The sequence below is a fragment of the Eulemur rufifrons genome, chromosome 19 (genome assembly GCF_041146395.1).
Source record: "Eulemur rufifrons isolate Redbay chromosome 19, OSU_ERuf_1, whole genome shotgun sequence".
Lineage (NCBI taxonomy): Eukaryota > Metazoa > Chordata > Mammalia > Primates > Lemuridae > Eulemur > Eulemur rufifrons.
In genome coordinates, this window is record NC_091001.1 from 19864555 (window position 1) to 19888728 (window position 24174).

Sequence of the window (24174 nt, forward strand, 5' to 3'; positions counted from 1 at the left end):
ATTTATGAACTGTAATGGCTTATTACCAGCATGGTCCATACGTACCCAACCTGGCATCTACCACTTGGCTGAACGTAATCTTGTTAGGGCTGAAATGCGGCCCTAAGGGACTCATTTCTACGTGCTGCGGTGCATGGGGAGAGCGGGGATGCAATTATGCTCACCATCGTTTAAACAGATTTATGGAAGTGCGGGCATTTTGTGTGGCATTTTGCATGTACAACTAACTACCTGTTAGGGTTATTTTTTAAAGGGAAAAAATACATCAATTGTCAATGTATCTAAGAGAACATCTTATGAATGTATAACTAAAAAATTATTACCATCCAATTTCTAAAAAACAGCTTTCATAGAAGACAGTTCTAAACCTTTATGTGCATAAGAATAATCAGGTGAATTGGTTAAAAACGCAGTCCTGGGGCCCACTCTCAGATTCTGATTGAGTGGACTTAGGGTGGCATCCATGAATTTGCATTTTTAATTACTGGCCCTGGCAATTCTGATGTAGTAGTGCATGCTTCATAAGAAATCCTGTTCTAGAAGTTCTCATTTGCTCAGAACAAGGAAAAAAGTGCAAAGTAAACACGGACTACCTTCCATACTAACAATTCATTTCCTAGAACTATTTATAACAATTGAGAGTTTTTAAACTGAATATTCCTCATAAGAGATCATTTCTGTGCTAATACATTCCTTGCTCTCATAAGGTTTTTGTGACCTTGACTTAAATATAATCCTAAGTACTATCTCCCTGTGCTCAGTGAGAACTAAAAATATGTCCGACAGTCAAATGTAAATTCTACTAAACAGTCTATAGACAATTGTTACAACTTCAAGAGATGTCAAAAAAACTGATTTTCTCCTGGTGAAATCATTCTTTGCAACCCATGATTTCACTGATAGCATCCTCTATACATAAGTATTTAGCACATATCTGCATGCTGGACGTCTCTCAAGAATGCAAAAATATTTAAATTAACTCAGATACATATATATAAATTCCCCTAGTTATGGCATCATAAACTCAAGGCTATACCATAATAGTTTTCTTCACATTTGTATTCAAGTGCTCTGAATTAAAAAAAATAGAATGTTTTAGCATTTTGCTGAGTGTAAATTTTTATTTTGGGAAAAAAGAAAATCAAGACACAACAACAAAAAATTACAAAGCCAGAGAATCAGAAAGACTATTTATTGTCACAGTTCTGTTAAGTCTGGCAAAAGAAGAGAAACTATTTAAATTCCTAGAACACAATTTACCTTGAAAAACAGAATACTGTAAATAAGAAGTGCGTGTCTTTATCAGGTATCTCCTACGTGCCAACCACAACGCTCTACAAGTACCCCTCATTTACTCCTCCAATCCTGAGAGAGGCACTCAATTACCCCGCCGTCTCCCGGGCGCCGTGGGGTCCCCAGGGTCTTCCATATCCCCACATTCCACCAAATTCAAAACTCAAATTCAGCATGTGCAGCTAAACATATTAAAAATAAAGTAACAGTCTGCAACGATCAGACTGACTCTAAATGTTAAAAGCAAAGTGTCTAATGATATAAAAATTATAGCCTATTTCTAAACATACAATAAACAGAAAATTATTTGCTCTGTACACCTTAAAACTTAAGATATTCAGATATCAATTTAAACTGTTTTCAGTTTGATACAATTCTAGTTCCTAAATATTTGCTATATACATTAAAAGCATTAATGAAAAACAATTCTCCCATAATTAGGAATGAGTCACATTACTTAATTTATTTAACTCGATGTTAAGGGATAGCTAGTATATCCATAGAAGTATTACTGATCCCTGGTTCAAGACAAGGGAAGAGTCTGAGAGTCTCAGTTTCAACTTACATCTGTGCTGGAACCACAGAAAGCAAATGTGTACATATCGAAAAATCTTTACAAATCCAATGCTGAAGTCACATGGGACAGATTACTAATAAAAACCTGGCTGCTTATTGTAAAACTGTAAATTATTCTAACAATAAGCTGTAATTATTTGCCCTAAGATCCATTTATGCTCTTTAAATGTTACATGGTAAATTTGTACAATACATTCATTCTAAAAATGCCCTACACACCTATAACCTTCAGCACTGAACGCTCTGCACATGCACGCGGCAGTGGCTTCCAGTCTTCCCCTCAGCACGCTGGACTACCTAGAGGGACACCTAAAATCCAAGCGTTAACAGCTACCTATCCACTCACCTGGTTAGAGTCTATCTTCCTGCCTAAAGATACTTAAAGCTTTAAAAAGTGACCTTTTTATCAGCGAACTGATATTGGGATTCATATATAAAATGGAAATTCTCTGAACTATTCTGCTTTAGGAACGAGCACTAGGAAATCAACAGCAGCTTATCTACGCTAACGCTAGATTATGTTTAGTTGATCCATATTTCTCATGTTCCCAAGTAGTCAATCAAACCGATAATGACTGTATGTCCTTGACCATGTCAAAACAAGGAAAAAGACACATCTAAAGGCTGCTGATTCAAAGAATTCAGAGTTCAAATACAGCAACAAAATAAGAAAAGATAATCATGTAAGTATCAAGCAGTGTTTTTGCTATTTAAGACATAAAAGACAGGACCCATCTTCGGCTTTGCATTACAGTAAATCAGTATAATTTATTTTGAAACATAATTTTGAAAGCATCCTGGAGACCTAACATGAACTTGAAGGGGAAGATGGAGAAATAGGAATAAATGTCTATGGTTTAAAAATACTATATGCATCAAAACATCCAGTGATGAATGACTATTTAAATGTAATTTCTTTCTGATACAGGAACAATTCCTGATACCTACATCTTTTGACAGAAAAGACTGAACTTTTTCTTCACATTCAATTTATGTTTTCCTTAAAGACTAGTTCTGCACACAGTATTAAAAAGACATCTCAGCAAAAAGAAAGTCTATTATGGTGACTATATCACTGAGAAGATGAAACAGAATATGAAAAAACAAAATTTACTGTTTCTTTGTTACACAAAGAAAATTAAAAGTGGTCCAAGATGTCTTAGTCCATCTCCTATGTCCTTTATGCTATAATAACATATACAAAAATGGCAAACTAAATTATGAGTCTAGCTCAGGGTCAAGTTTTTCCACTTTAATGACTATCTCTGGAGCTAAAGCAGCAGTGCCGGCTGGTTGGTTCTCTGCCTCCGACTCGGACAACACTTCTTCCTTTATTTTTACAGGCTTATCACTGGCCTCCTCCTCTTCATCTGAAGACTCATCGAGCTCCCACTCATCATCTATGTCCATTTCAAATACTCGCACATGACGGAGGTTGGAGCTTAACTATAAAAAAAGGCCACATAAAGCATTTAAAAATTAATGTCTTAACTAATAAATCATATATAAGGAATTAGAACTCAGAAGCTTGAATCAAAAAATGGTTTTACAGGAAAGTTATATTCCCATCAATTTGCAATAAAACCGCGAAACTCAGCCTTCATTTTGTATAAAAAGGATCTCCACATACAACAGTAGCAATTTCCTGAGATTAAAATCTAGAATTATCGTTAACTACTTAGTAAGCTTTGTCAGAACAAGAGAAAAATACAGCTAAGGCCACTCTATGATCATAATCAATAAAAGCTATAAATTAATTATTTGCACAAGAGGATCTTACATATCACGTATTTGATGAAGGAGCCACAGACGCAATGTCACTTCCTGCTACATATCTTAGTTATTGAACAATCTGTAAATACTTACCACACAGGACACTTTTCGAAAACCATTCCCAGCAACATACTGTGCTTTCATACTTTCCAGTAATCTCCAGTGCTTCTCGAAATGCATGGTACGTGTGGGAATAGCACTACATTGTTCATCTAGCCTAAAGAGGGGACAAAAGCCAACCCAGGAATGAAGAGGGGATGTTCTCCATAGAGGAGGTATCAGGGTCAGCTATGGGGTTGACGTCTATCCACAGTCCCATTTCCAATACAATTTTAGCAGCCACTGTATAAAAAAGCTGTGATATGATATTCTATAAAAATACTGCAATTCCAAATAGAATATCATCTTAGTAAGGCGCTTTATTCCCTTTCATGGAAAGTAAATAGATATATTTTCAAATTAGAGATCCGGTTATTTAAATCTCAGTCAACTAAAGCCATCTCTTGGAATTGGGGGTGCACTTTCCACATGGGTACTGAGGTCCTAATTCTGGAAGGAAAATAGTAAGGCAAACCTAAAATAATTCTACTACAAACTAGGGTTAATGCTATCTTTGAAAATACAACTTTAAAAAGTCCCATTCTCCACTACAAATAATTCCCCACCTTGTTTTAGCAAATACTTCTTGATTTACTAGTAGGGAGACAAAACAGACAAAAGAGCTACTAAAGCCAGCAGTTTTTTCAATTAAAAAACAGAAGTATTTTGGCTCAGCTAACTCTATGGTTATCCCCAGTAACTAAATAACTATTATCTAGCATACCTAAAAAATTGGAATCTATAACGTACATTAAAAAACATTTAACTGTAGTATCAAAAAGACTTTACTAATGAGTTAGTTACCTTGTAGAGTAAGTCCCAGTAAACTGATAATCTGCAGAATCTTCACTGTTATACACTAAAGACAATGGCAACTGGACCAAGAGTCTGTCTCTTCCTTCACGTCCTACAGTGTCTTTAAGAACCACCGTTACAGTTTCATCATCATAAAACTGTGCATCCAAACAACTGTAGATGCTAGAATTGACATAAAATTATGATCATGACTGCGGAGAAAGTACCATCTAAATAACATTATACTGGCACCAAACAGAAAGAAATAACTTAAAAATTAAGTGGCATTCTATGTAACATTTAAAATTATACGTTAATTTGTAGTAAAATCACAGTTGCCTGTTGTACTGATTATTCACAAATATAACTAGGCTTTAAAAATAGGGAATCATTAAAAAAAATCTGTGAAGTTGGTTCACAATCCTAGAAAACTCTTGACATCAATGGTTAGGCCTTAAGCTTGTGGAAACTCCATGAATGACACCTGATACATACCTTGAGGAAACAGAGTTAACTAGACTGAAAGGTAAAAACAAAATTTTACACATAAAAAAAGACAACAACTCCAAAGACTTTATCATAAAAAAAATTTATGTGAGGAAAAAAGAGTGAGAAAAAGATCAGCCTATGATTAGTGTCAGTTCTTTCCCCTGCAAAGCCTCAGGGATGACTTAGGTATTGTTACCCTTTTAGATCCTAAGAAAATCCCAGATCAGTGAGAATGGTATCACCTTACCTTTTTTTTTTTTGGTTGTAACAAGAACGTCAGCCCTGTAGGCCATCTGTTCCCCCTGGACCCACATTACTCTCTTAGCACACAGGGAGCTCAAAAGTATTAATTATAGGGAACCATGTTTTGTAAACTCCTGCAGGGCAGTAAGGTTCTATTCACTTATAAGTCAAATCATTATCTGTGTGTAAAATACAGAAAAAATCCTGCCCCCTTCATTGGAAGTGACAAAGCCCTTTTACCTATATCATCACTGTAACTGGGTATGACCACAAACCTATAATTCCACTTACTAAACATACACACACATCACATGTATCTACATTTCATCCAAACAGGAATTAAGACTTACCTTCTTCGGACTTTTTCAGTTGTGGCATACGTAAAGCTTCCAAATTTAATAGCAATTAGTCCATTATTTACAGATCTTGAAGAAAGAAGGGGAAAAAAAGAGACTTTGTGGAACAACCTGGATAGCCAACAATCTAAATGCTTGAAGGGACGTGACTGCCACTGTTAGTACACTGACCTAAATACCAGCTCCCAGACCAAAGCACCACAACTCTTCTCTAGAATACTGGTAACTAATTTAAACACCCAGATAAACCAATTTGGTTTAAAATCTTACAGTCACTAAAGTAACTAGATAGCTTAATTAAGGACATCTGGAATAGAATAACCAAATTATTTCTCTTTTGCTACATTTTGGTCTTAAAAATTTCCTTGAAATTCAGATTCAAAATCATTTTTAAAATACTAATGGCATTCTAAATATAATTTATCTTTCAGGACTCTTACTCTGAATTCTCAAAACGAGTCTGCTGGGCAAAGTCTCTTATTTAATGAAAGGCATACTTAACTCAAGGTAAAAACCCCTTCTATAAGGTACCCAAGTAATATAGTTTTGAACTTCTAAAAGTTCATGAGATGTAGTACAGTCTTGAGCTTTCTGCTGTCATGTTTTTCCTAACCTTAAAATAAAATCCTATGTACAATGACTATATCCCAATACAAATCAAATAATCTAGAACAAGAAGGCATCATACAGCTTCCTAAATCACTGCTATCATCCTAATGACATAAAAACCAAGACAGAATAGTTAAATGACAAACCTAAAGACACAAGGCAGCTTAACTAACACCTGAAATATTGGAAGGGAAGCTGTAGGTTTCACTATTAAAAATAATAAAATCTTATCTCTTCGATTCAAACTTCAGATTAATACTTACTGGGAAATATCAGTATGTCTCCTTAAGATGCACATTTTATAAAGTGAATCTTCTAAAATAGTAAAAAGCAGATAATGTAGATTTGAAGTTTTATTATTCCACCTAAGGAAAAAGAATTAATGTCATAATGGTTTTTAACTATCAAAGTACAGAACAAAACTGTATTGTTCACACAAGATAGGGAAGCAACACACTTACAGAAAAGGAAATTTGAATAATCTACGTGTAGAGTCCTCACTAAAACAAAAGGGAAAAAAAAAGGTGAGAAAAATTTAAATGGGCTGCTGAATTATACCACCCAATGGGTAAACAGAATTACCTTCTAGTATCTCTATATAACGGAATGCAGATTGCTTGATTCATCGATTTTCCAATTACATCCTAGATAAGATTTAAAAATATAATTAGAGCATTTATATGCACATAGTCTACAGAAAGTGACCGTCACTGTTTAAGTGTAATAAAAAATCATCTATGTCACCAAAGCTTGCACACAAGAAACTTTAATGAGTGTTACAGCAGTAAGGAAGAGAGAAGAGAAAATTCTGTGCTGGAAAGGACCTTGGAGCTAAGCACATGGTAGACTAAAGATCACCTCCCTCTACTCCCACATCAGCCCTGCATTTACACTCTTTGGTAGTAAACATGAGACACATCAATTCTATAACTAAGACTGTTTCCAATGAATTTGTTTTGGGAGAAAATAAAATACTCCAGACACCAATGCATTCAATAATCTAATATTTAAAAATGTATATAAGAAACTAACAAGATGGAATATTAGCTTGAACCACATGAAACTGCTATTTTTATTAGTCAAGAACAGGTGACTAGGCCGGGCGCGGTGGCTCACGCCTGTAATCCTAGCACTCTGGGAGGCCGAGGTGGGCGGATCGTTTGAGCTCAGGAGTTCGAGACCAGCCTGAGCAAGAGCGAGACCCCACCTTTACTAAAAATAGAAAGAAATTATATGGACAGCTAAAAATATATATAGAAAAAATTAGCCGGGCATGGTGGCGCATGCCTGTAGTCCCAGCTACTCGGGAGGCTGAGACAGGAGGATCGCTTGAGCTCAGGAGTTTGAGGTTGCTGTGAGCTAGGCTGACGCCACGGCACTCACTCTAGCCTGGGCAACAGAGTGAGACTCTGTCTCAAAAAAAAAAAAAAAAAAAAAAGAACAGGTGACTATCAGCATTTTCATATAGGTCATTCTAATAACTAAGATCATTCACATCAGTGAGCCACATACTGTGTATACTGATCCTACACAAAGACATGCATTTCTTTCACACTTACTGCTGGCTTTTGCAAACACTGATCAATAATTTTCTCCATCCGCCTTTTCACAAAATGCAATGATTTTCGAGGATAATAAGGAAACAGCAAAGGACTTTCTGGTTTCAAACAAAACAGAAACAAAAACAAAAAAAGTTATAGAAAACCGATGATGAGGAGAAAATAATCTCTTAGAGCTAGCCTGCAGTTTACCTCACAAGTGGAATTCTCAATTCTCACTGGCCACTTCTTTATATAATACTTTCACACAACCTCATTAAAAATGACCATGGCCTCCTGCCTTTCATCATTCTCCACTGATGGCCCTCTAAAAACCTCTTAGTTCATACTTAGTCCCACCAAAATCCAACTGTATCTTTCTGTTGGCTGTAAGAAGAAAGGAATGATTTGAGACCATAAGCTATATAATGATTCATTCTTCTCTATTCTTTGCCACAATGAAATGAAAACAGCATGGACTGTTTTGTAAGAGTATGGACAGCTAAAAATATACATAGAAAAATTAGCCAGGCATGGTGGCGCATGCCTGTAGTCCCAGCTACTCAGGAGGCTGAGGCAGGAGGATTGCTTGAGCCCAGAAGTTTGAGGTTCCTGTGAGCTAGGCACGGCACTCTAGCCAGGGCAACAAAGTGAAACTTTGTCTCAAAAAATCAAAACAAAACAAACAAAAAAAACCAAGACACTAGAAACTAGCTTCATGTAAATAAGCTCTTTACTTTTTAAAAGGCCACTTTATCAGGAGAAAGTAAAAGTAATTTAGCATCTATTGACACCTACAATACTAGGTTCTTTTTATGTCTGTTATGTCTATTGCTTACAACAGCCACACAAAGTGTCACATTCTCCAATTTACAGATTGAAAAGAAAAATGAAGCTTAGCAGGTTTAGGCAAATGCCCAGTGTGAAAATGACTAAGTACCTGGATCTATGAATTAGGCCCAAGTCCGGCTCTAAAGCCCATCTTCATCCACTGTGCTTTGTAGGCCTCCCTTACATAAAGCTATGCTGAATAAAATGAGTTTTAACCATGTTTACATTTTAAGCTCCCAACAGGTGACAGATGCCATGGTATCACAGAAAGACATCTGGTCTTTGTCCCCAGTCCCTAGAACAGAGCTCCTAAAACCCTTGGAATTTCTGAGTGATAAGGGTGATAGGAGCGTCTTTTGTTTTAATGAGGAGACACTTGGCTGACTCCTAGATAGCTTCTGGACAGGGGCTGGTCACCAGAAAGACCAAGCCTTGATTACAAGCTTGGAACTTTCAGCTCTACCCCCAACCTCCAGGGAGGGGAGATGAGCTGGAGGGTGAGCCCAACAATCAATGGCCAGTGATTTAATCAACCATGTCTACTTAACGGGGCCTCCATAAATATCCCAGAACAACAGGGTGTGGACGGCTTCCCAGCTGGTGAACACGCTGAGGTGCTGGGAGGGTGTGGGAGCTCTGCACCTCTCCTTCCATACCTTGCCCGACGCATTGCTTCTACTTGGCAGCTTCTGAGTTGTATTTTTTATAACAAACCAGTAAACATATGTGTTCCCCTGAATCTTGTGAGCCATTCTGGCAAATCATCCCACCTGAAGTGGGGAGGGTTGTGGCAACGAGTGACCTTGCAGCCAAGTCAGACAGAAAGAAGTGTGAGTGACTTGGGGACCTCACACTGGAGACTGAAGTCTGATGTGAGGGTGGTCTTTTATGCCTGAACCCCTACCCCTGTGTAGTCTGCCCCGACTCTGGGTATTTAGTGTCAGAATTGGCTGGTGTGAGGAGGGGAAAAATATCTCTCGTTTTAGTATCAGAAACACTGAGTAAAAACAGCTCGGATGCTCACATACTCACTGCTTATATGCTAAGTGCCAGGCACTATTCTAAGGGCTTCATCTAGATTAACTTATTCTTCACAACAGCTTTTTGAAGGAGTTGATATTATTATCCTCATTTTACCGTTGAGAAAACTGGGGCACAGAGACGTTAGGCAACTTGCTCCCCGACATGCTACTAGGAAGTAGTAGAGCAAGATTCCAACCCAGGGAAGCCAGCTTCCGTAGCACTGACTGTCACCCATTATAGAATACTGACTCTCTCCTGTGCCCTAAGAAAGTACATGGATCAATACTTAGCACATGATTTTTACAAAGCAGTAGAGACAAAAGTTTCACTGATGTTTCCTCAATAATTCTATGATGATAGCTAGCATTATTTCATACCAGACTAAGAAACTGGGAAATTAACACACTGACTGCCACACTAGGAAGAAAAAAAATTTTCCTTGGGGCCATGGTGTTTTATTACGAAAACAGAATAAAAACTCCGAAAACAAAACGATCCTTTCTAATTTAATGAAAAATTTAATGAAAACTGAAATTTACTGACTTCTATTCATTTAATCCCCGTTTTTAGAATTAATATGTCAATATTAATTATAACAATAAGAACATCAACAAGTAATATTTTCATGAACCAACTGCAGGGTTTTGCCCATATTTTGCTTCATGAGGCCCTTGGCTCAAAACTAGGTGAGTTAAACACAACTCACATGGCAGTTAATGTGGTAATGGACTTGTCCAAACTCTCCACGAGCTTTTTACCTTGAGCATTTAAAAAATTGACTTAATCTGAAGTATATGTGTTTTTAAACATGAGTTCTGTGGCTGGCTAAGATCAGGCCTTTCTTATTCAGACACAGAAGATGGGGGGTGGAAGGAAAAGGGTAGGACCCCAAAAAGTTCCCAGAATCAGTACTGGCCAATATGGTGACAGGGTCCAGGTGCCACTGCTCTGACACACTGCCATCAGCCCTCCCCTGGCATCCTTCCTTATTCCTTTCGCATCTTAATTAAATACAGTAAATGAATGGAGTCAACTATACTTATTCTCCCTCCATTCAATAGCTAACTTACATCAATGAATCTCTCTACTGATCGTAAGACTCTCGAGCAATACAAAAATAAGTCCTGTTCTGAAAAAGAAGTTGGACTTTTACAGTTAAAATAAAAGCAAAGTTCTAGGCATCAAAGAATTCTCTCCCTCATGCATTGTCATTCATATAAGCAGTAACCAAATAGAAGTGGGTTGCGTATCCCTTATCCGAAATGTACAGGATCAGAAGTGTTTTGGAATTTTTTGGATTTTAGGATATTTGTACATACATAATGAGATATCTTGGGGATGGGATCCAAGTCTAAACAGAAAATTCATTGATATTTCATATACATCTTATAAACACAGCCTGAAGGTATTTTTATATAACATTTTTAATAAGAATAACAAAGTTCTTGACTGGATTTTGACTTGGGAATGGTCATATGAGGTCAGGTGTGGAATTTTCCACTTGTGGCAACATGTCGGCACTCAAAAAGTTTTGGATCTTGGAGCATTTCAGATTTCAAATTTACAGATTAAGATGCTCAACCTGTACTGAGTCTAGTTAAAACCTCAGGCTCTGACATTAACAGAATCCTAGCTCCACTGCTTACCAGCTTGTGCAATCTTGGGCTTTCTCTAACCTTCTGCTTCCTCGTTAGTAAACGGGGATAACAAGTACCCACCCATAGGTTCTTGTGAGGATTAAAGGAGGCACAACGTATATGTGGCAGAGGAACACTCCATAAAAATTAATTAGCTATTACTCTAAGGATCTAAGAAATTTCTAATCTGTGGTCAGATTAGTTCTCGAAAAAGCAAAGAAATACTTGCTTTAAAAATATTTCCATCTAAAATGGTGAAAAGTTTTGACATATTTAATGGCTGCATCCCTAATAATGCCAGATAGTTTTATTATATTAATATTTTAAGGTCCTAGAAAATGAAAGGTGTAACAAGTACGCATACCAAAAAACTACAACCTCAGAAGAATACGTACAGTTAAGAACCATTGTGCTTTCAGGAGTTAAACTGGAATTGACAAAATAGATTTCTCTCACTAGTTAGCTCTACAGTTTTCCTTCAACATTCTATTTTTTATAGGGTACAAAATAGACAATATAAGAATACTTAAGAATAAGTAATCTTATTACTGCACAGTTAATTTCAGAATGTTTTCTATCATAGTAATGTTAAAATTAAAACAAACCTGGGGTTTCGAGTTGAGACAATAGACTTCATGGCTACTACCTCTGGCTGGGCCACTAATAATTATTCTTCTCCTTCTCACTGTAGGCCCCTACATACTCTACACAGTTATTAAATTTATAAAAACAACTATAACCCAGAAAACAACAACTCACATAATGGCCTTATGAGACTATCATCCACTGGGAAATGATGCCCTATAATACACATATAAGGACATCAAAGGCAAAAATAATAAAAAAAAAACCCCATCTATTACTTAACACAACAGCCACCTGGGACCCCCACCCCTCACAAAAGACCCACATTAACATATTACTAACCTAACACCTGACACATTAACATATCACTAACCTAACATCTAACACATCAACATAACACTAAACCTATTACCTGGCGGACATTAGTCACCTGAGACCCCTCCCCTTGGATCACACCAACTTAATAAGAATAAGAAAAATTGGGTAGACGGGGCTCAAAATTTAATGACGAGACCCCCTCTGAGCCCGCCGACAAATAAACCTTAATTCTCTGACTCTCCGACTCTCCGTGTGCCACTCAATTTGTCCTCGGGACCACTCACTGTAGCACTTGCTGTAACATTACAATATTGGTTATTTTGCTGTTTCTCTAATCAAATACAACGGACATTAAAAAATAAGTCTAATGAACTCAGATAAGTATTCAGTAAGTGTTCAGCAAAACTGTTAGCTGATCTACTCAAGACCTGGTCTCAAACAAATATAAATATGGCCAATGTCTACTTGGTTCACGGAATACCTTTAAGGTGGCTGCTTTTTTGAAGAAAATCATACCACTGGTTTCCCTCTTTGTTAGGGGGTGACACAAGATCATCATCTTCATCTTTCAAGTACTAGAAATACAGAATTAAAAATTTAAATTTAGTAAACCAAAGAATTAGTTCCCCAAAACTGTTTATATTTAACATTTTTCTATTTAATAAGTTATTTCGTTTTATTGCCAAGTCCCCTGACAGTGCATTACTATTACTCTAAGTGACCAAAATTTGCTAAATGCCAAGCATATCAACAAATTGAAAACTACTAAAAGATTACAATGTTGTAGATGTAGAAACCATAGAGTTTCAATTTTGTGTTTCATTTTCATGAACACATTTCAAGTTATAAGTTAGTTTTACAAGTATCAACTATTGATATGCTCTATGGAAACTATTCTCCAAGTGTGGTCTGCAGACCCCTGGGAGTCCCCAAGATGCTTTCAGGGATCCACAAGGTCAACACTAGTTTTATAATAACACCAAGATGTTACTTGTCCTTTCACTGTGTTGACATTTGCATTGATGGTGGGGAAAACTACTGGTGCCTTCGCCAAGAATAAAGGTAGTGGTCCCAAATCATACTAGCAGTCATTGTATTCTTTTGGTTTTTTTTGCCACATACTCATAGTTCCATTTATCTTTAATAAAGCTATTAAATTATTAATTTTATTAAACTTCAGCCCTTCAGTACAAATCTTTAATATTCTGGGTGACATAACTGAGAGGTATAAATAGGCACTGTTGCTGCATACTAAAGTATAATGGTTATCTCGAGGAAAAAGCACTTATGAAATTGTTTTAGTTGTGAGTGAAGTGAGGCACTTTTTAAAAAAATGGAATTACATTTTTGTTTAAAACAAGGACTGGCACTTGGTTATTTGGCAGATATTTTCTTGAAAATAAAGTGACCCTGTCACTTTGAGCAAACCAACTGTTTGCTGTTACCAAACAGTATTTGTTGCTAATAAAATTTAAAAGCAAAAATTAAAATTTTGGAAAACCTGCATCTGCCACTGTGTGCTTGACAGCATCGCAACACTTGAAGACTTTTCTGATGAGACTGGTGGTGCGATAATAAAATCTGGCTTTTGGTTACTATATAATGAAAGGCGGCAGCATTCAGAAGTGCTGCGTCACTCAGAGAACCAGTATTTCCAAAATGACCAATGCACGAGGTTACAGAATCATGCATGGACAAAAGATCCATACAAAGTGCAAGGCAGATGACTGGATTTTAATGGACAGAGTATGAAAAGTTCGCAGGTGCAATTTTAGATTCCACATTGAAAATAACCTTTAAGGTACTATCACTTGTCAAGATTTTGTGTAGTGTAAAAGAATATCTATACTCATCTGAAAAAGCTAGTATAATACTTTTCCCTTTCCAACTATACACTTTTGAGTACACTTGAGAGACCAGATTTTCTTTTCATACATTAACAAAAACATATCAAAACAGACTGAACGCAGAAGCAGGTATGAGAATCTACCTGTCTTCTATTAAGTTGGACATCAAAGAGATTTGCAAGAATATAAAACAATGCCCCCTTCAATAAATTATTTTTGTTTTGTAAAATACCATTATTTTTCACTAAAAATATTTATATTAACATGTAAAGGTAAGTGGATTTATTGTTAATTTTAAATGAATTAAGAAATTAATGTTTTATTCTGTTTAATTTTTAATACCTAATAATATCTATCAGTGATAGATAATCCACAAAACTCTTTTTGGGTTCTCAATAATTTAAGAATGTAAAATGGTTCTGAGATCAAAAGTTTAAAAACTGCTGCTTTTGGATATTTTACCAAAAGGCTAGGCTGCTATGTAATTTGGTATTGTATTACTTTCCATAAACTTACAACACTCATGTTTTGCGTAAAATGATTACAGCCCCCACATTTTGCGTGAAGCTATTACAACACTCGTGTTTTGCGTGAATGAGATATGGCCCAGAGCCCAAACTGCCCAGATCCTGTTACATCAAAGACAAGAAAATGATATAATGCTTGCTCAATCTTAATAATTTTCCACCCACAAACTTACAATATAAAAACTTTCTGTTTCAAAGGCTCACTGCTGCACTCTGTGCCACCTTTGGCGGTGCAGAGGGTAGTCGCTGGCCAGCTAATAAAGATTCCTGATTTGGCTCAATTCGGTTTTTAGGTGGTCATTTCTCGCATCTCAGACCATAACAAAAAACAGTAGTGAAACTAAATCCAATCCAAAGCCCACACATACCTGACCAACTCTTTCAACATTAAAGTATTTTCCTTTTCGATTATAAAGGTCTGGAGCCTACAAAGAATAAACATGGTTTAGTTCTTAAGTCAACTCACAAAAGAAAAAAATCTTAAATTTAAACCATAAACTTTACTTTTTAAGAGAGCTGTTAGTGGCAGTTAACTCTTTTCTTTCTCTGTGTAATTACAACACACACACACACACGTTCAATTTATAGACTTTTTTTCTTTAGAAGCAGCTTCTTCTGAAAATTTATAGAATTTATGCTTAACAAATAAGTGCTACCATTAATTAGTTCAATTACTTCAGTAGTTTAAAAAAAAGTAATGGTTAAGGATTTCAATTAAATTGGGTTAAATTTAATTCTTTCTTATCATTACCCAGGTTTACTGCAACCATTTCCAAAAACCTGCATTATAGAAATACCAATTTCTTACCTCATTGAAATGTTCAGTAAGAAATTCAGCAACAAATGTGATATCTTTTTGAGTCATCTATCAACAACAAAAAGAAAACAAATCAAAATAAAAGGAAGCTTCCCAATAAAAGAAATACTACGTAATAATAAATGTGACCTTTTTACTATCTACTAAAAGTCATGGGAAAATAGGCACAGTTCCTTTACAGAAATATAGATCAGGCAACTGTAAAATACGAACTCTTAGGGCTCTGAGAAGAATATAATTAAACATTTAAACTCATTTTCCAATCAGCTCATCCAATAGCTACATAACTCCTTATGGTCCACAGTTGGTTTATTATTACTGTTTTTAGGACTTGTGCCAAGACTGTGTGCAAGGGTCCATCCTTTGGGAAGGGGAACTGTAAGCCTAGAAAAGTAGCCTCAACTTCAGTTAAAGGCTGCGCGTAAACAGCGCTGTTCGTTTTAGTGTTGGCCCCTGCTTCTTACAATGACCTTGCCTTCACCCCACTCCAGTTCTTCAGTCCTCAAAAAATTACACATGGAAGTTTCTCCCAACAATTAACATAGTTTATCTCCCCAAATAATGCTAACAGTGATGTCAGAAAAACAACTACTGTGAAACTTTCCTGATTTCCAAATCCAGTCACCCATACTGCAAAACATCTACTTAGCATTAAAGTTGTAGAAAATGGAGGATCTCTTACTTAGCCAGTACACACAGGCTAATTAATTAATTTTAATGCTCTCTACTCCTTCAGGCTCAAAATGACCTAATCTTTCTGAACAGACAATTTGGGCAGAGGTGAGAAGGAGTGAGCCATAGGAATCAAATGTGAATTTTTCCCCTCTTCCCTAAGATCTCCCTGGAAGAAGACTCTATTGCCACTTGTCACGATCCTCAGAGTTAGAAAGAAATGTGCTTACCAGACATCAACACAAGTACTAATATCTAAGTACTTGACTTCCAAAGAAAAATAATGCACCTAAGATTTAAGGAAGTCAAACAAAGTAAGGAATACAAGGATGTTACCTTATATAGATTATAAAACCTTATCCAAACATGAAAATTACAAATTTACATAGTCATAATAAAGGTATCTATGTGATGAAAAACTACACAACTGTAAATTTCTTTTAAAAAAAAAAAAAAAGCTTAAGAGATCTAGGGTTCTAACTAATGTCTACAATCCTACAACCTGATATCCCGTTAACTAGTAACTGAATAAGAGTTCCAAGATAACCAGCAAAGCTGAACTCAACCAGGAGAATACCAACACATTATGAAAATATACTACTATATATTACCTTATTCAGCTCAGGAAGCACATGGTCTTCTGTCATTCTCAACATTGCTGGAAATATAAAGTTAAAAAAATTATCTTTAAAGTAAAATTAAAAATATAATTTTAATTATAAATACATTTCAAAGACTAAATGTGTTTCACTGGACTAAATCTTCAATTTTCAACAGCTTTTCACCTAATAAAACTTATTTTTCTTCCAAAAATTAAACGGTGAAGAATTTAAATTTAATTTATATTTTCAGGTTGAAAACTGTTGGTCTAACCATTCTAAACTATCATTTTCCTTTTTCTCCCTCAATTCAATCCATTGCTATTCAGGACAAATAAATCTAACTGTTGTCATTCTTTCCTCCAAAGTCGTACAATACCAAAGAAGTGTTTATTTCCCTTGATCTTTTTTGCTACATGAAGACATGTGCACTAAGATTTATAGGCATATACGCACACTTACATTTATGCATATTTATACACTTATCTTTGATCTAGTATCTGTGGTTTTCTTTCTGTCCTTTCATAGGATTGTCCTCATCGGTACTGGGTTTTTGTATTACAACCATCTCAGACAAAACTAAGTACATCACATGTGCTTCTGTAGAGTGTTTGAATATGCATCTTAATTGTGTATATTCAGCAAGAAACAGGTCAGAAGTACTTTGGCAAATATAGATTATTTTAGAAACTGTTTTTAATTAATTCAAACTTCTAAATTATCTGAAAAAGGAGCTAAAATTTAGTTCCATTCATATCAATCCAAAAAGACACTTACTGAGCATACTTTAGGTGCCAGGGATACATTGATGGAGATTACATTTTACAAAAAAGAAAACCAAGGTTATAGAGATACTGGTGGCAAAGCCAGGATGATATTAGGTCTCCAGTCTCCAGTTCTCTAATCCTGTATGCTTTTTACAATGTCCTGCACAAATGACAAAGGTTCAGCAATAATTCATTTTTCTTCTAATCCTGATTCTTATTACAGTTAGGGCATACAATAGAAACTTTAGCTGGGCACAGTGGCGCATGCCTGTAGTCCCAGCTACTTGGGAGGCTGGGGCAGAAGGATCGGTCGAGCCCAGGAGTTTGAGGCTGCAGTGAGCTATGATGATGCCACTGCACTCCAGCCCAAGAGACAGAGCAAGACCCTGTCTCAAAAAAAAAAAAAAAACTGCCTCAACTACCCTCCAATAATTATAAGTAAAACTCAACTACTACTTCTGTTAAAGAAAATGATTTCTAAGGTCTCATTCAGTTTTAATATTATAATTTATCCTAACTAACAACTTGGATCTTAAACAGGCTGGCTAATAAACACTGGTTACTCACTATGGCTAGCACTGATACAGTTTTCAGAAAAATCTAAAAATTTTAAGTATTAACATCTGCAGATCACATTGTTTTTAAATAAAAGCAATTATTTTACGCTGATAAATATGAAGTCTACTTTTATACTACTACTAATAAAACTGAAGATTTAAAGATTTGTTTAAAGGATGTTAGCACATTACAGGTAATTTACCTTCTATTTGCTCTTTAGGAATTTTAACAAATATGAGATACACTAAATTTTGCACATATTGGACAGAAGTGTAGGCTGGATTATTTTAAGGAGATTGAGAGGTTATAAAAATAGCAGTAAAAATGGACCTAACTAAAATATGCAAACACTGCAGAGTGAATATGAAACATTTAATATCAAGTCAATAAATATTTGTTAACTACCTACTCAAACGCAAAGACACTGTGCAGATACAAAGAAACACCACAAGTGGTCTGCATTCTTTTTGGCCGGGGCATTACTGCCCAACAGAAGTGATAACAGAAATGTTCTATTTCTATGTTGCCACTAACCACGTGTGGCTAATGAGAACCTCAAATGTGATCAGTATGACTGAGGAACCAAATATATAATTTTATATAATTTAAATATATTTAAATAACCACATGTGGCTAGTGGCTACTGTACTAGACAGCAGAGATCTAAAGACAGAACACCAAAGTATCAAACAGGACATCAGTTACCCAAGGGCAAAGGTGGTCTCTTATTTTTTACTTTTTTAAATCTAGCACCTAACAGTGCCTATCATATAGCAGGGGTTCAAAAATGTTATTTTAACGTAAGCAAATATTACAAGGTAAAAAAGGGTGAACTATCAATGAGCGATAGGGACAACAGGAGCTACAAATTAGCTTTAATATTTCTGTGGGGAATGTTTCTAGCATGAAGACAAATGTTTAAGGTGATGGATATCCCAATTACACTGATTTGGTCTTTACAAATTATATGAATGTATTAAATTATCACGTTCACCCCCAAATATGCACATTATCAATAAAAAAATAAATAAAAATTTAAAAAAATATATTTCTGAGGGGAGGAGGGGCTGGGTGGGTATACAGATGAAACAAGACTGGCCATGTGCTGACAGCTGCTGAACCTGCATGAAAGGTACAAGGCTTTCCTGACACTATTCTCTCTACTTTCATCAGTATTTGAAATTTTATTAGAGTAATTTTAACAATCTAAGACAATATTCCCACAGTTTTTTAAAAGTGTTAAAATAAGAATGCTTCACTCAATTAACTTACCCACATAGAGCCACCGAAAAAATGCTTTGAAGTTTTTCATACTACTATCTATAACTCTAAAAAGATAAAAATAAATCAGAAATAAGATTATTATGTGAGGCTGATGTATCATTGTTTAACAGTCATGGAATATAATAATCCCTACCATTCTATTTTATCCTATCTGGATGACATTTAAGTCTTCAGGACAGCATATTTTACAAATCAAACACACACCTAAAAATAAAACTTGAAAAAAAGCAAATCCTGATTCTTCTCAAAAATAAACCAAATAACTCAGATTCTAGCTGGTTACAACAGTTTTGCTACAAAGTGTGTAATAGTCTTTTCTAGCCTTCAGTAAAGTATGAAATCCTTTTCTAACTTTGCAAATAAAAGAAATCAGGAAAAAACAGTTATCAGCATTATTGTCAGCTTAAAAGAAAATACTCAACTGGTCAGTAAGAAGAAAAAACATCAACTCTAACAGAAAATCGCCATTATAATTTGTACTATGTCACAACCTCTAATAAGCGGACATTACTTTTGGGAGCTGATTTTTGGTTCTGATAACTGAGATCGCAAAAATTCAATTTCCCTGGGCTTTATACAAATGTACCCAAAAAATTAAATGTTATAAATGGAAGTCATCTTCATTTTGATAAAACTGTTTCTGAATACAGAGATGGGTGCCATTTTTTAAAAATCTTTTTACACTCACATCTATAAGATAATTAAGCAAATAATACCTGCTCTTTTCATTCCTAAATCTCAAAGCCCTTCCCAAGTATCAAGTTTAATAATACTGCTGGAGAGGTAGGTCAGTATCATTAACCTTTCTGTACAAAGTAAAACAAGAGATAAAAGATGGCAACATCCCTTAGTCAAGCAATATAATCAAAACTCTCCTGCAGCAATAATTAAAAAAAAAAAAAAAAGTTCCTTTGTGTCTTTCCCAATCCTTAACCTCACTCTACCCCAGGCAACCAGGCTAACATCAAAATTCTCACTGCCTCAGTTTCTTCATCTGTAACCTATAATAATTCTACTTACCTGAAAAGAACAAGAAGTTAAACTACCTTTCGTACTGAAAGGTGATCACAGAAAGCTTAATATTTTATATTTGCTCTCAGCAAGTATGTTGAGCCATAAAACACTTCAAAATCCAGGAAAAGCAATGTCATTTCTCCTTTTATTTTGTCTTCTGAACACAAGCGTCTATACTTCTAAAACTCTACCTTCTAAAACTCTACTAAAATGGCAGTGGATAGGGAGGGGTACATGTTAGAAACTCACAAAAATGAAGAGAACAATAGAAAAGAAATTAAACTTCAGAAATGTCAAAAGTCAATGGGGGACTGATGACTAAGGAAGCTCAACAGTGCAGGCCATGAGCCAGGCAGGAGGGAGCCGCCCACCCTGGTGAACGCAGGGACACTCAGACACTAGCAACACCAGGTTCAACAGTAGACACCAGGGCCATGTGCAGGGCTAGACACAGGCGACACAATGAAAATGTAATACAGTGTGGTCAATATGTTCTTTCCCCAAAACATGAAGAATGCCTAGGGGTTTACCTTCTAGTCACAAACAAAGAAACAGACGGTTCTTCAGAGAAACTGAACAAACTGGGAAGAGCTAGGGCACGTCCACGTGGGCACCCACAGCCTGAAGCCCAGCCCGCACGCTCTGGCGCTCAGGTTCTGGCTCCCTGCCATCCCTGCACGCAGAGATTCCAAGCAACTTTAAATGCCTCATGAATAAACATGAGTAAACAACCAAGCATCAGGTATTTGAAGAAAGCTTGCAATAAGAGACCAAAATAAACAGAAAAGTGATCCATCAAGTGGGGATAATTCAAGGAACAACAGAGACTTTTTAAAAATCTAATATCCTCAGAGAGATTTGAGAAGATGCCAGCCACACCCACAGAACGAGAGGATTAAAGAAACAAGCGAACACTTTAGGAAATTAAAAGACAGGATGGCCAAAATAAGAAATTCAGCAGAATGGTTCAGTTCAATGATCTTGTCCTGCAACCTTCTCTTAGCTACTTATTCCAAAGGTCATAGCCTAGACTTTCATTAACCACTGCAACCCTTCAAAATCTCAATCTCAAGCATCCCGCTGACCAACCAGCCTCTATCTGTTCAGGGTCCCCTCTCCAGGGTCCCAAACTTCATCCCACTAGGATGCACTGTCTACTGGTTCTACCCCCTTTCACCATCTCTCACCCCTGCGTGTCCTCACTCCCCTCCTAAACTAGTTCACATTTGAGGGTCATTTTAATCCGATCTTGTGTCAATTCCCTTGCCACTCTTGGCTTTGCTTTTACTCACCAAGCCTGGTACAACTGTTCACCCGCTCTGTGTCCACTCTCACAGAGGGCCCTGCAACCATGCCACTGGCCTCACGTTCCCGCTCTCGTGACTGCTCAGGAGTCCTCCTCTGTCCCGTTAGTGCACTCACCCGCCTGCTCCTACTGGACGTCTGGGACAACTGCTTCACAGCTTTTCCTGTACTCTTAAACCACCAGTACCACCTCCCCGTCCTTACTCTGAGCTGATGACAGAGGATTTCCCGAGATAACAAAAGCACCTAGAAGGGAACATCCCCGAGCTCCCCGTCATACACCAGCCTCTATCACCCGTTCCTCGGCCTTCCCTCCCATAACTGGGGATGAACGTCTGCCCCTGCTCTTCCCACCCCTCCCTACTGCACTAGCGTATATGCTCTAGTACATATACCAAAGTATACTCTTGCTCTAGCAACCCTCCCCTCTCTCATCATCAGTTTTTTCCCTTCTAGAAGATCTCTTATATGCTCTAGTTTCTCCCTATATAAAAATAATAATCAAAACCCAACAATACTGTTTCTAACTACTGGCCGTTCCCTTTACAGCAAAACTCCTCAAGAGGCTGTACTCGCTGGCTTCTCTGCATCTGCTCTTATTCTGTATCGTACCAGCTCCCACCACTCCACTGAAGTGACTATTCTAGTAATATTCTAAGACTCTATTCTAACCTTAGTGTTCCCTCTACTTGACTCAAGCAGCACCTGACAACCGATCCCTCCTTCCTCCTTGCAGTGCTGTCTTCACCCAGCCTGCAGGACGCCCACTGCCCTGGTTGTTCCCCCCCACTTCCTGTGCTGGCTCCTCATCGCCCCCATCCGTAACCCAGCTTGCTTCTCTTCTCTAAGCACACCCCTTACCTCATCCAATCTCGCGGCTTTAAGAACACCAATGAGCCGATGGCTCCCAAATGTACATTTCTTGCCTGGACCCCTCCCTTGAGGCTATAGTCTCATATAACCAACAATGTGCTGGACAGTTCCACCTGTGGATCCAACAGACATTTCAAATTCAATGTGCCTAACACACGGACCAACTGACCAAAATTAACATCACTAAGAAGTGGGTAGACAAACACTGTGAGTCAATGGACGTGATGCCCCGAGGAGGACACACCAATTATGCAGTATTTCTGGCCAGGGATATAACCTAACTCATGAAGAAACAGCCAATAAACTCAAAATGAGGAACATAAAGTAAGTACACATATATACACATTATATATGACCTGCTTCCCTTTAAAATGTCTATTATCATAAAAGACCAAGAAAGTTTGAGAAACTGCTCAAGATTACAGAAACACAGCAACTAAAACAAATATGTGATCCTGAACTACATCTTATCATACTGGACATTTTGGGAATAATTGCAAAATTTGCATTGAGTTTTAGAATAAGTACTGTATCAATGTGAAAATTCCTACAGTTGGTAATGTACTATGGTTATGTAAGGAAATAACCTTATTCTTAGAAAATATGCATTAAAGTATTATAGGGTAAAGGAACGTGATATATATAACATACTCTCAGATGTTTCCAGAAAGACTATGATAAAATAAATATAGCAAAATATTTTAAAATGGTGAATCAGGGGAAAAGTATTAACAGAGTTATCTTTATTATTCCTATAATTTTTCCGTGTGAAATTATTTCAAAATATAGTTTAAAGAAGAAACTATTAATAGCATGTCCAAACCAAACTCTTGATCATACTTGACTCCCCTCCCCAAACCTGCCCCCCTCAACCCTTTCCTAGTTCAGTAAATTATCAATGCTACTCTTCCCAGTACGAAGGCCCTAAACTCCTACTTATCTGTGACTCCTTGATCTATTTCACCATCTACACACAATCGTTGAAAAAAATCTTATTGATTATACTTTCAAAATATAACCAGACTTGAACCACCATTTCTCTCTGGGCTTCTGTCCTTGCCCGCCTATAATCTATTCTCGACACTAACTAGAAAGAAAGATCTTCTTAAAACATAAATCCTCTCACTCCACTACTCCTAACTCCCCAAGGGCCTCTCACCCCAAGTAAAAGGCAAAGTCCTAGCAACTGCCTACAGGCTCTATGCAACCTGGCCATCCTCCATCACCTGTCACTTCATCCCCACACCTTTTCCCTTTTTCATTCAGTCCACTGCAGCTACAGTGCCCCTTGAGGGCCCTCAAACAGGCCAGGCATGCCCCAAACTCTTGGCCTTCACACTTACTGTCCCTTCTGCCCCTAAACATCAACAGGGCTCACTCCCTTCCTGTCTCCTTCCAACCCCACCTTCTCAGTGAGGCCTCCCTGACCACCTACATAAAACCGTGTCCCCTACGCTAGCACGCCCTAGGTCTTCCTTCCCTGCGTGGTTTTTCTCAGCACTACTTGTCACTCTCTGACTATACATTAGTACTTTAATTATCCATTTGTTTACTGTTTGTCTCATGTACATTAGAATATAACACCCACAAACACAGAGATTTGTAATAGTTCTATCCACTCTTATATCCTCAGCATCTGGAACTCGTTTAAAACACAGTTAAGTGCTCAATAAATGTCTACTGATGAGTGACAGCATTGGACAATAAAGTAAAAAAATTTCTCAGAAAACAGAAAGATATGAAAAA

At 36.9% G+C, this 24174-nt stretch overlaps 1 protein-coding gene across 2 annotated transcripts in view; it reads right to left on the minus strand.

Moving 5' to 3' along the window:
- Window positions 1-2705: 2705 nt before the first annotated feature.
- ANAPC4 (anaphase promoting complex subunit 4) overlaps window positions 2706-24174 on the minus strand; it is a 41364-nt gene continuing 19895 nt past the window's right edge. Inside the window, exons 17-30 of one of the 2 annotated variants that reach the window (XM_069494174.1) lie at window positions 19225-19280; window positions 16640-16686; window positions 16528-16530; window positions 15348-15404; window positions 14908-14964; window positions 12647-12740; window positions 7793-7890; window positions 6816-6877; window positions 6695-6733; window positions 6497-6598; window positions 5619-5693; window positions 4546-4719; window positions 3736-3859; window positions 2706-3315 (exon numbers count right to left, since the gene is read on the minus strand). In XM_069494174.1, the coding sequence (XP_069350275.1) occupies window positions 3088-3315; window positions 3736-3859; window positions 4546-4719; window positions 5619-5693; window positions 6497-6598; window positions 6695-6733; window positions 6816-6877; window positions 7793-7890; window positions 12647-12740; window positions 14908-14964; window positions 15348-15404; window positions 16528-16530; window positions 16640-16686; window positions 19225-19280 (1216 nt within the window). In that variant the 3' untranslated portion in view covers window positions 2706-3087. The remainder of the gene's footprint in view (window positions 3316-3735; window positions 3860-4545; window positions 4720-5618; window positions 5694-6496; window positions 6599-6694; window positions 6734-6815; window positions 6878-7792; window positions 7891-12646; window positions 12741-14907; window positions 14965-15347; window positions 15405-16527; window positions 16531-16639; window positions 16687-19224; window positions 19281-24174) is intronic. The other variant, XM_069494173.1, reaches the window with a different exon arrangement.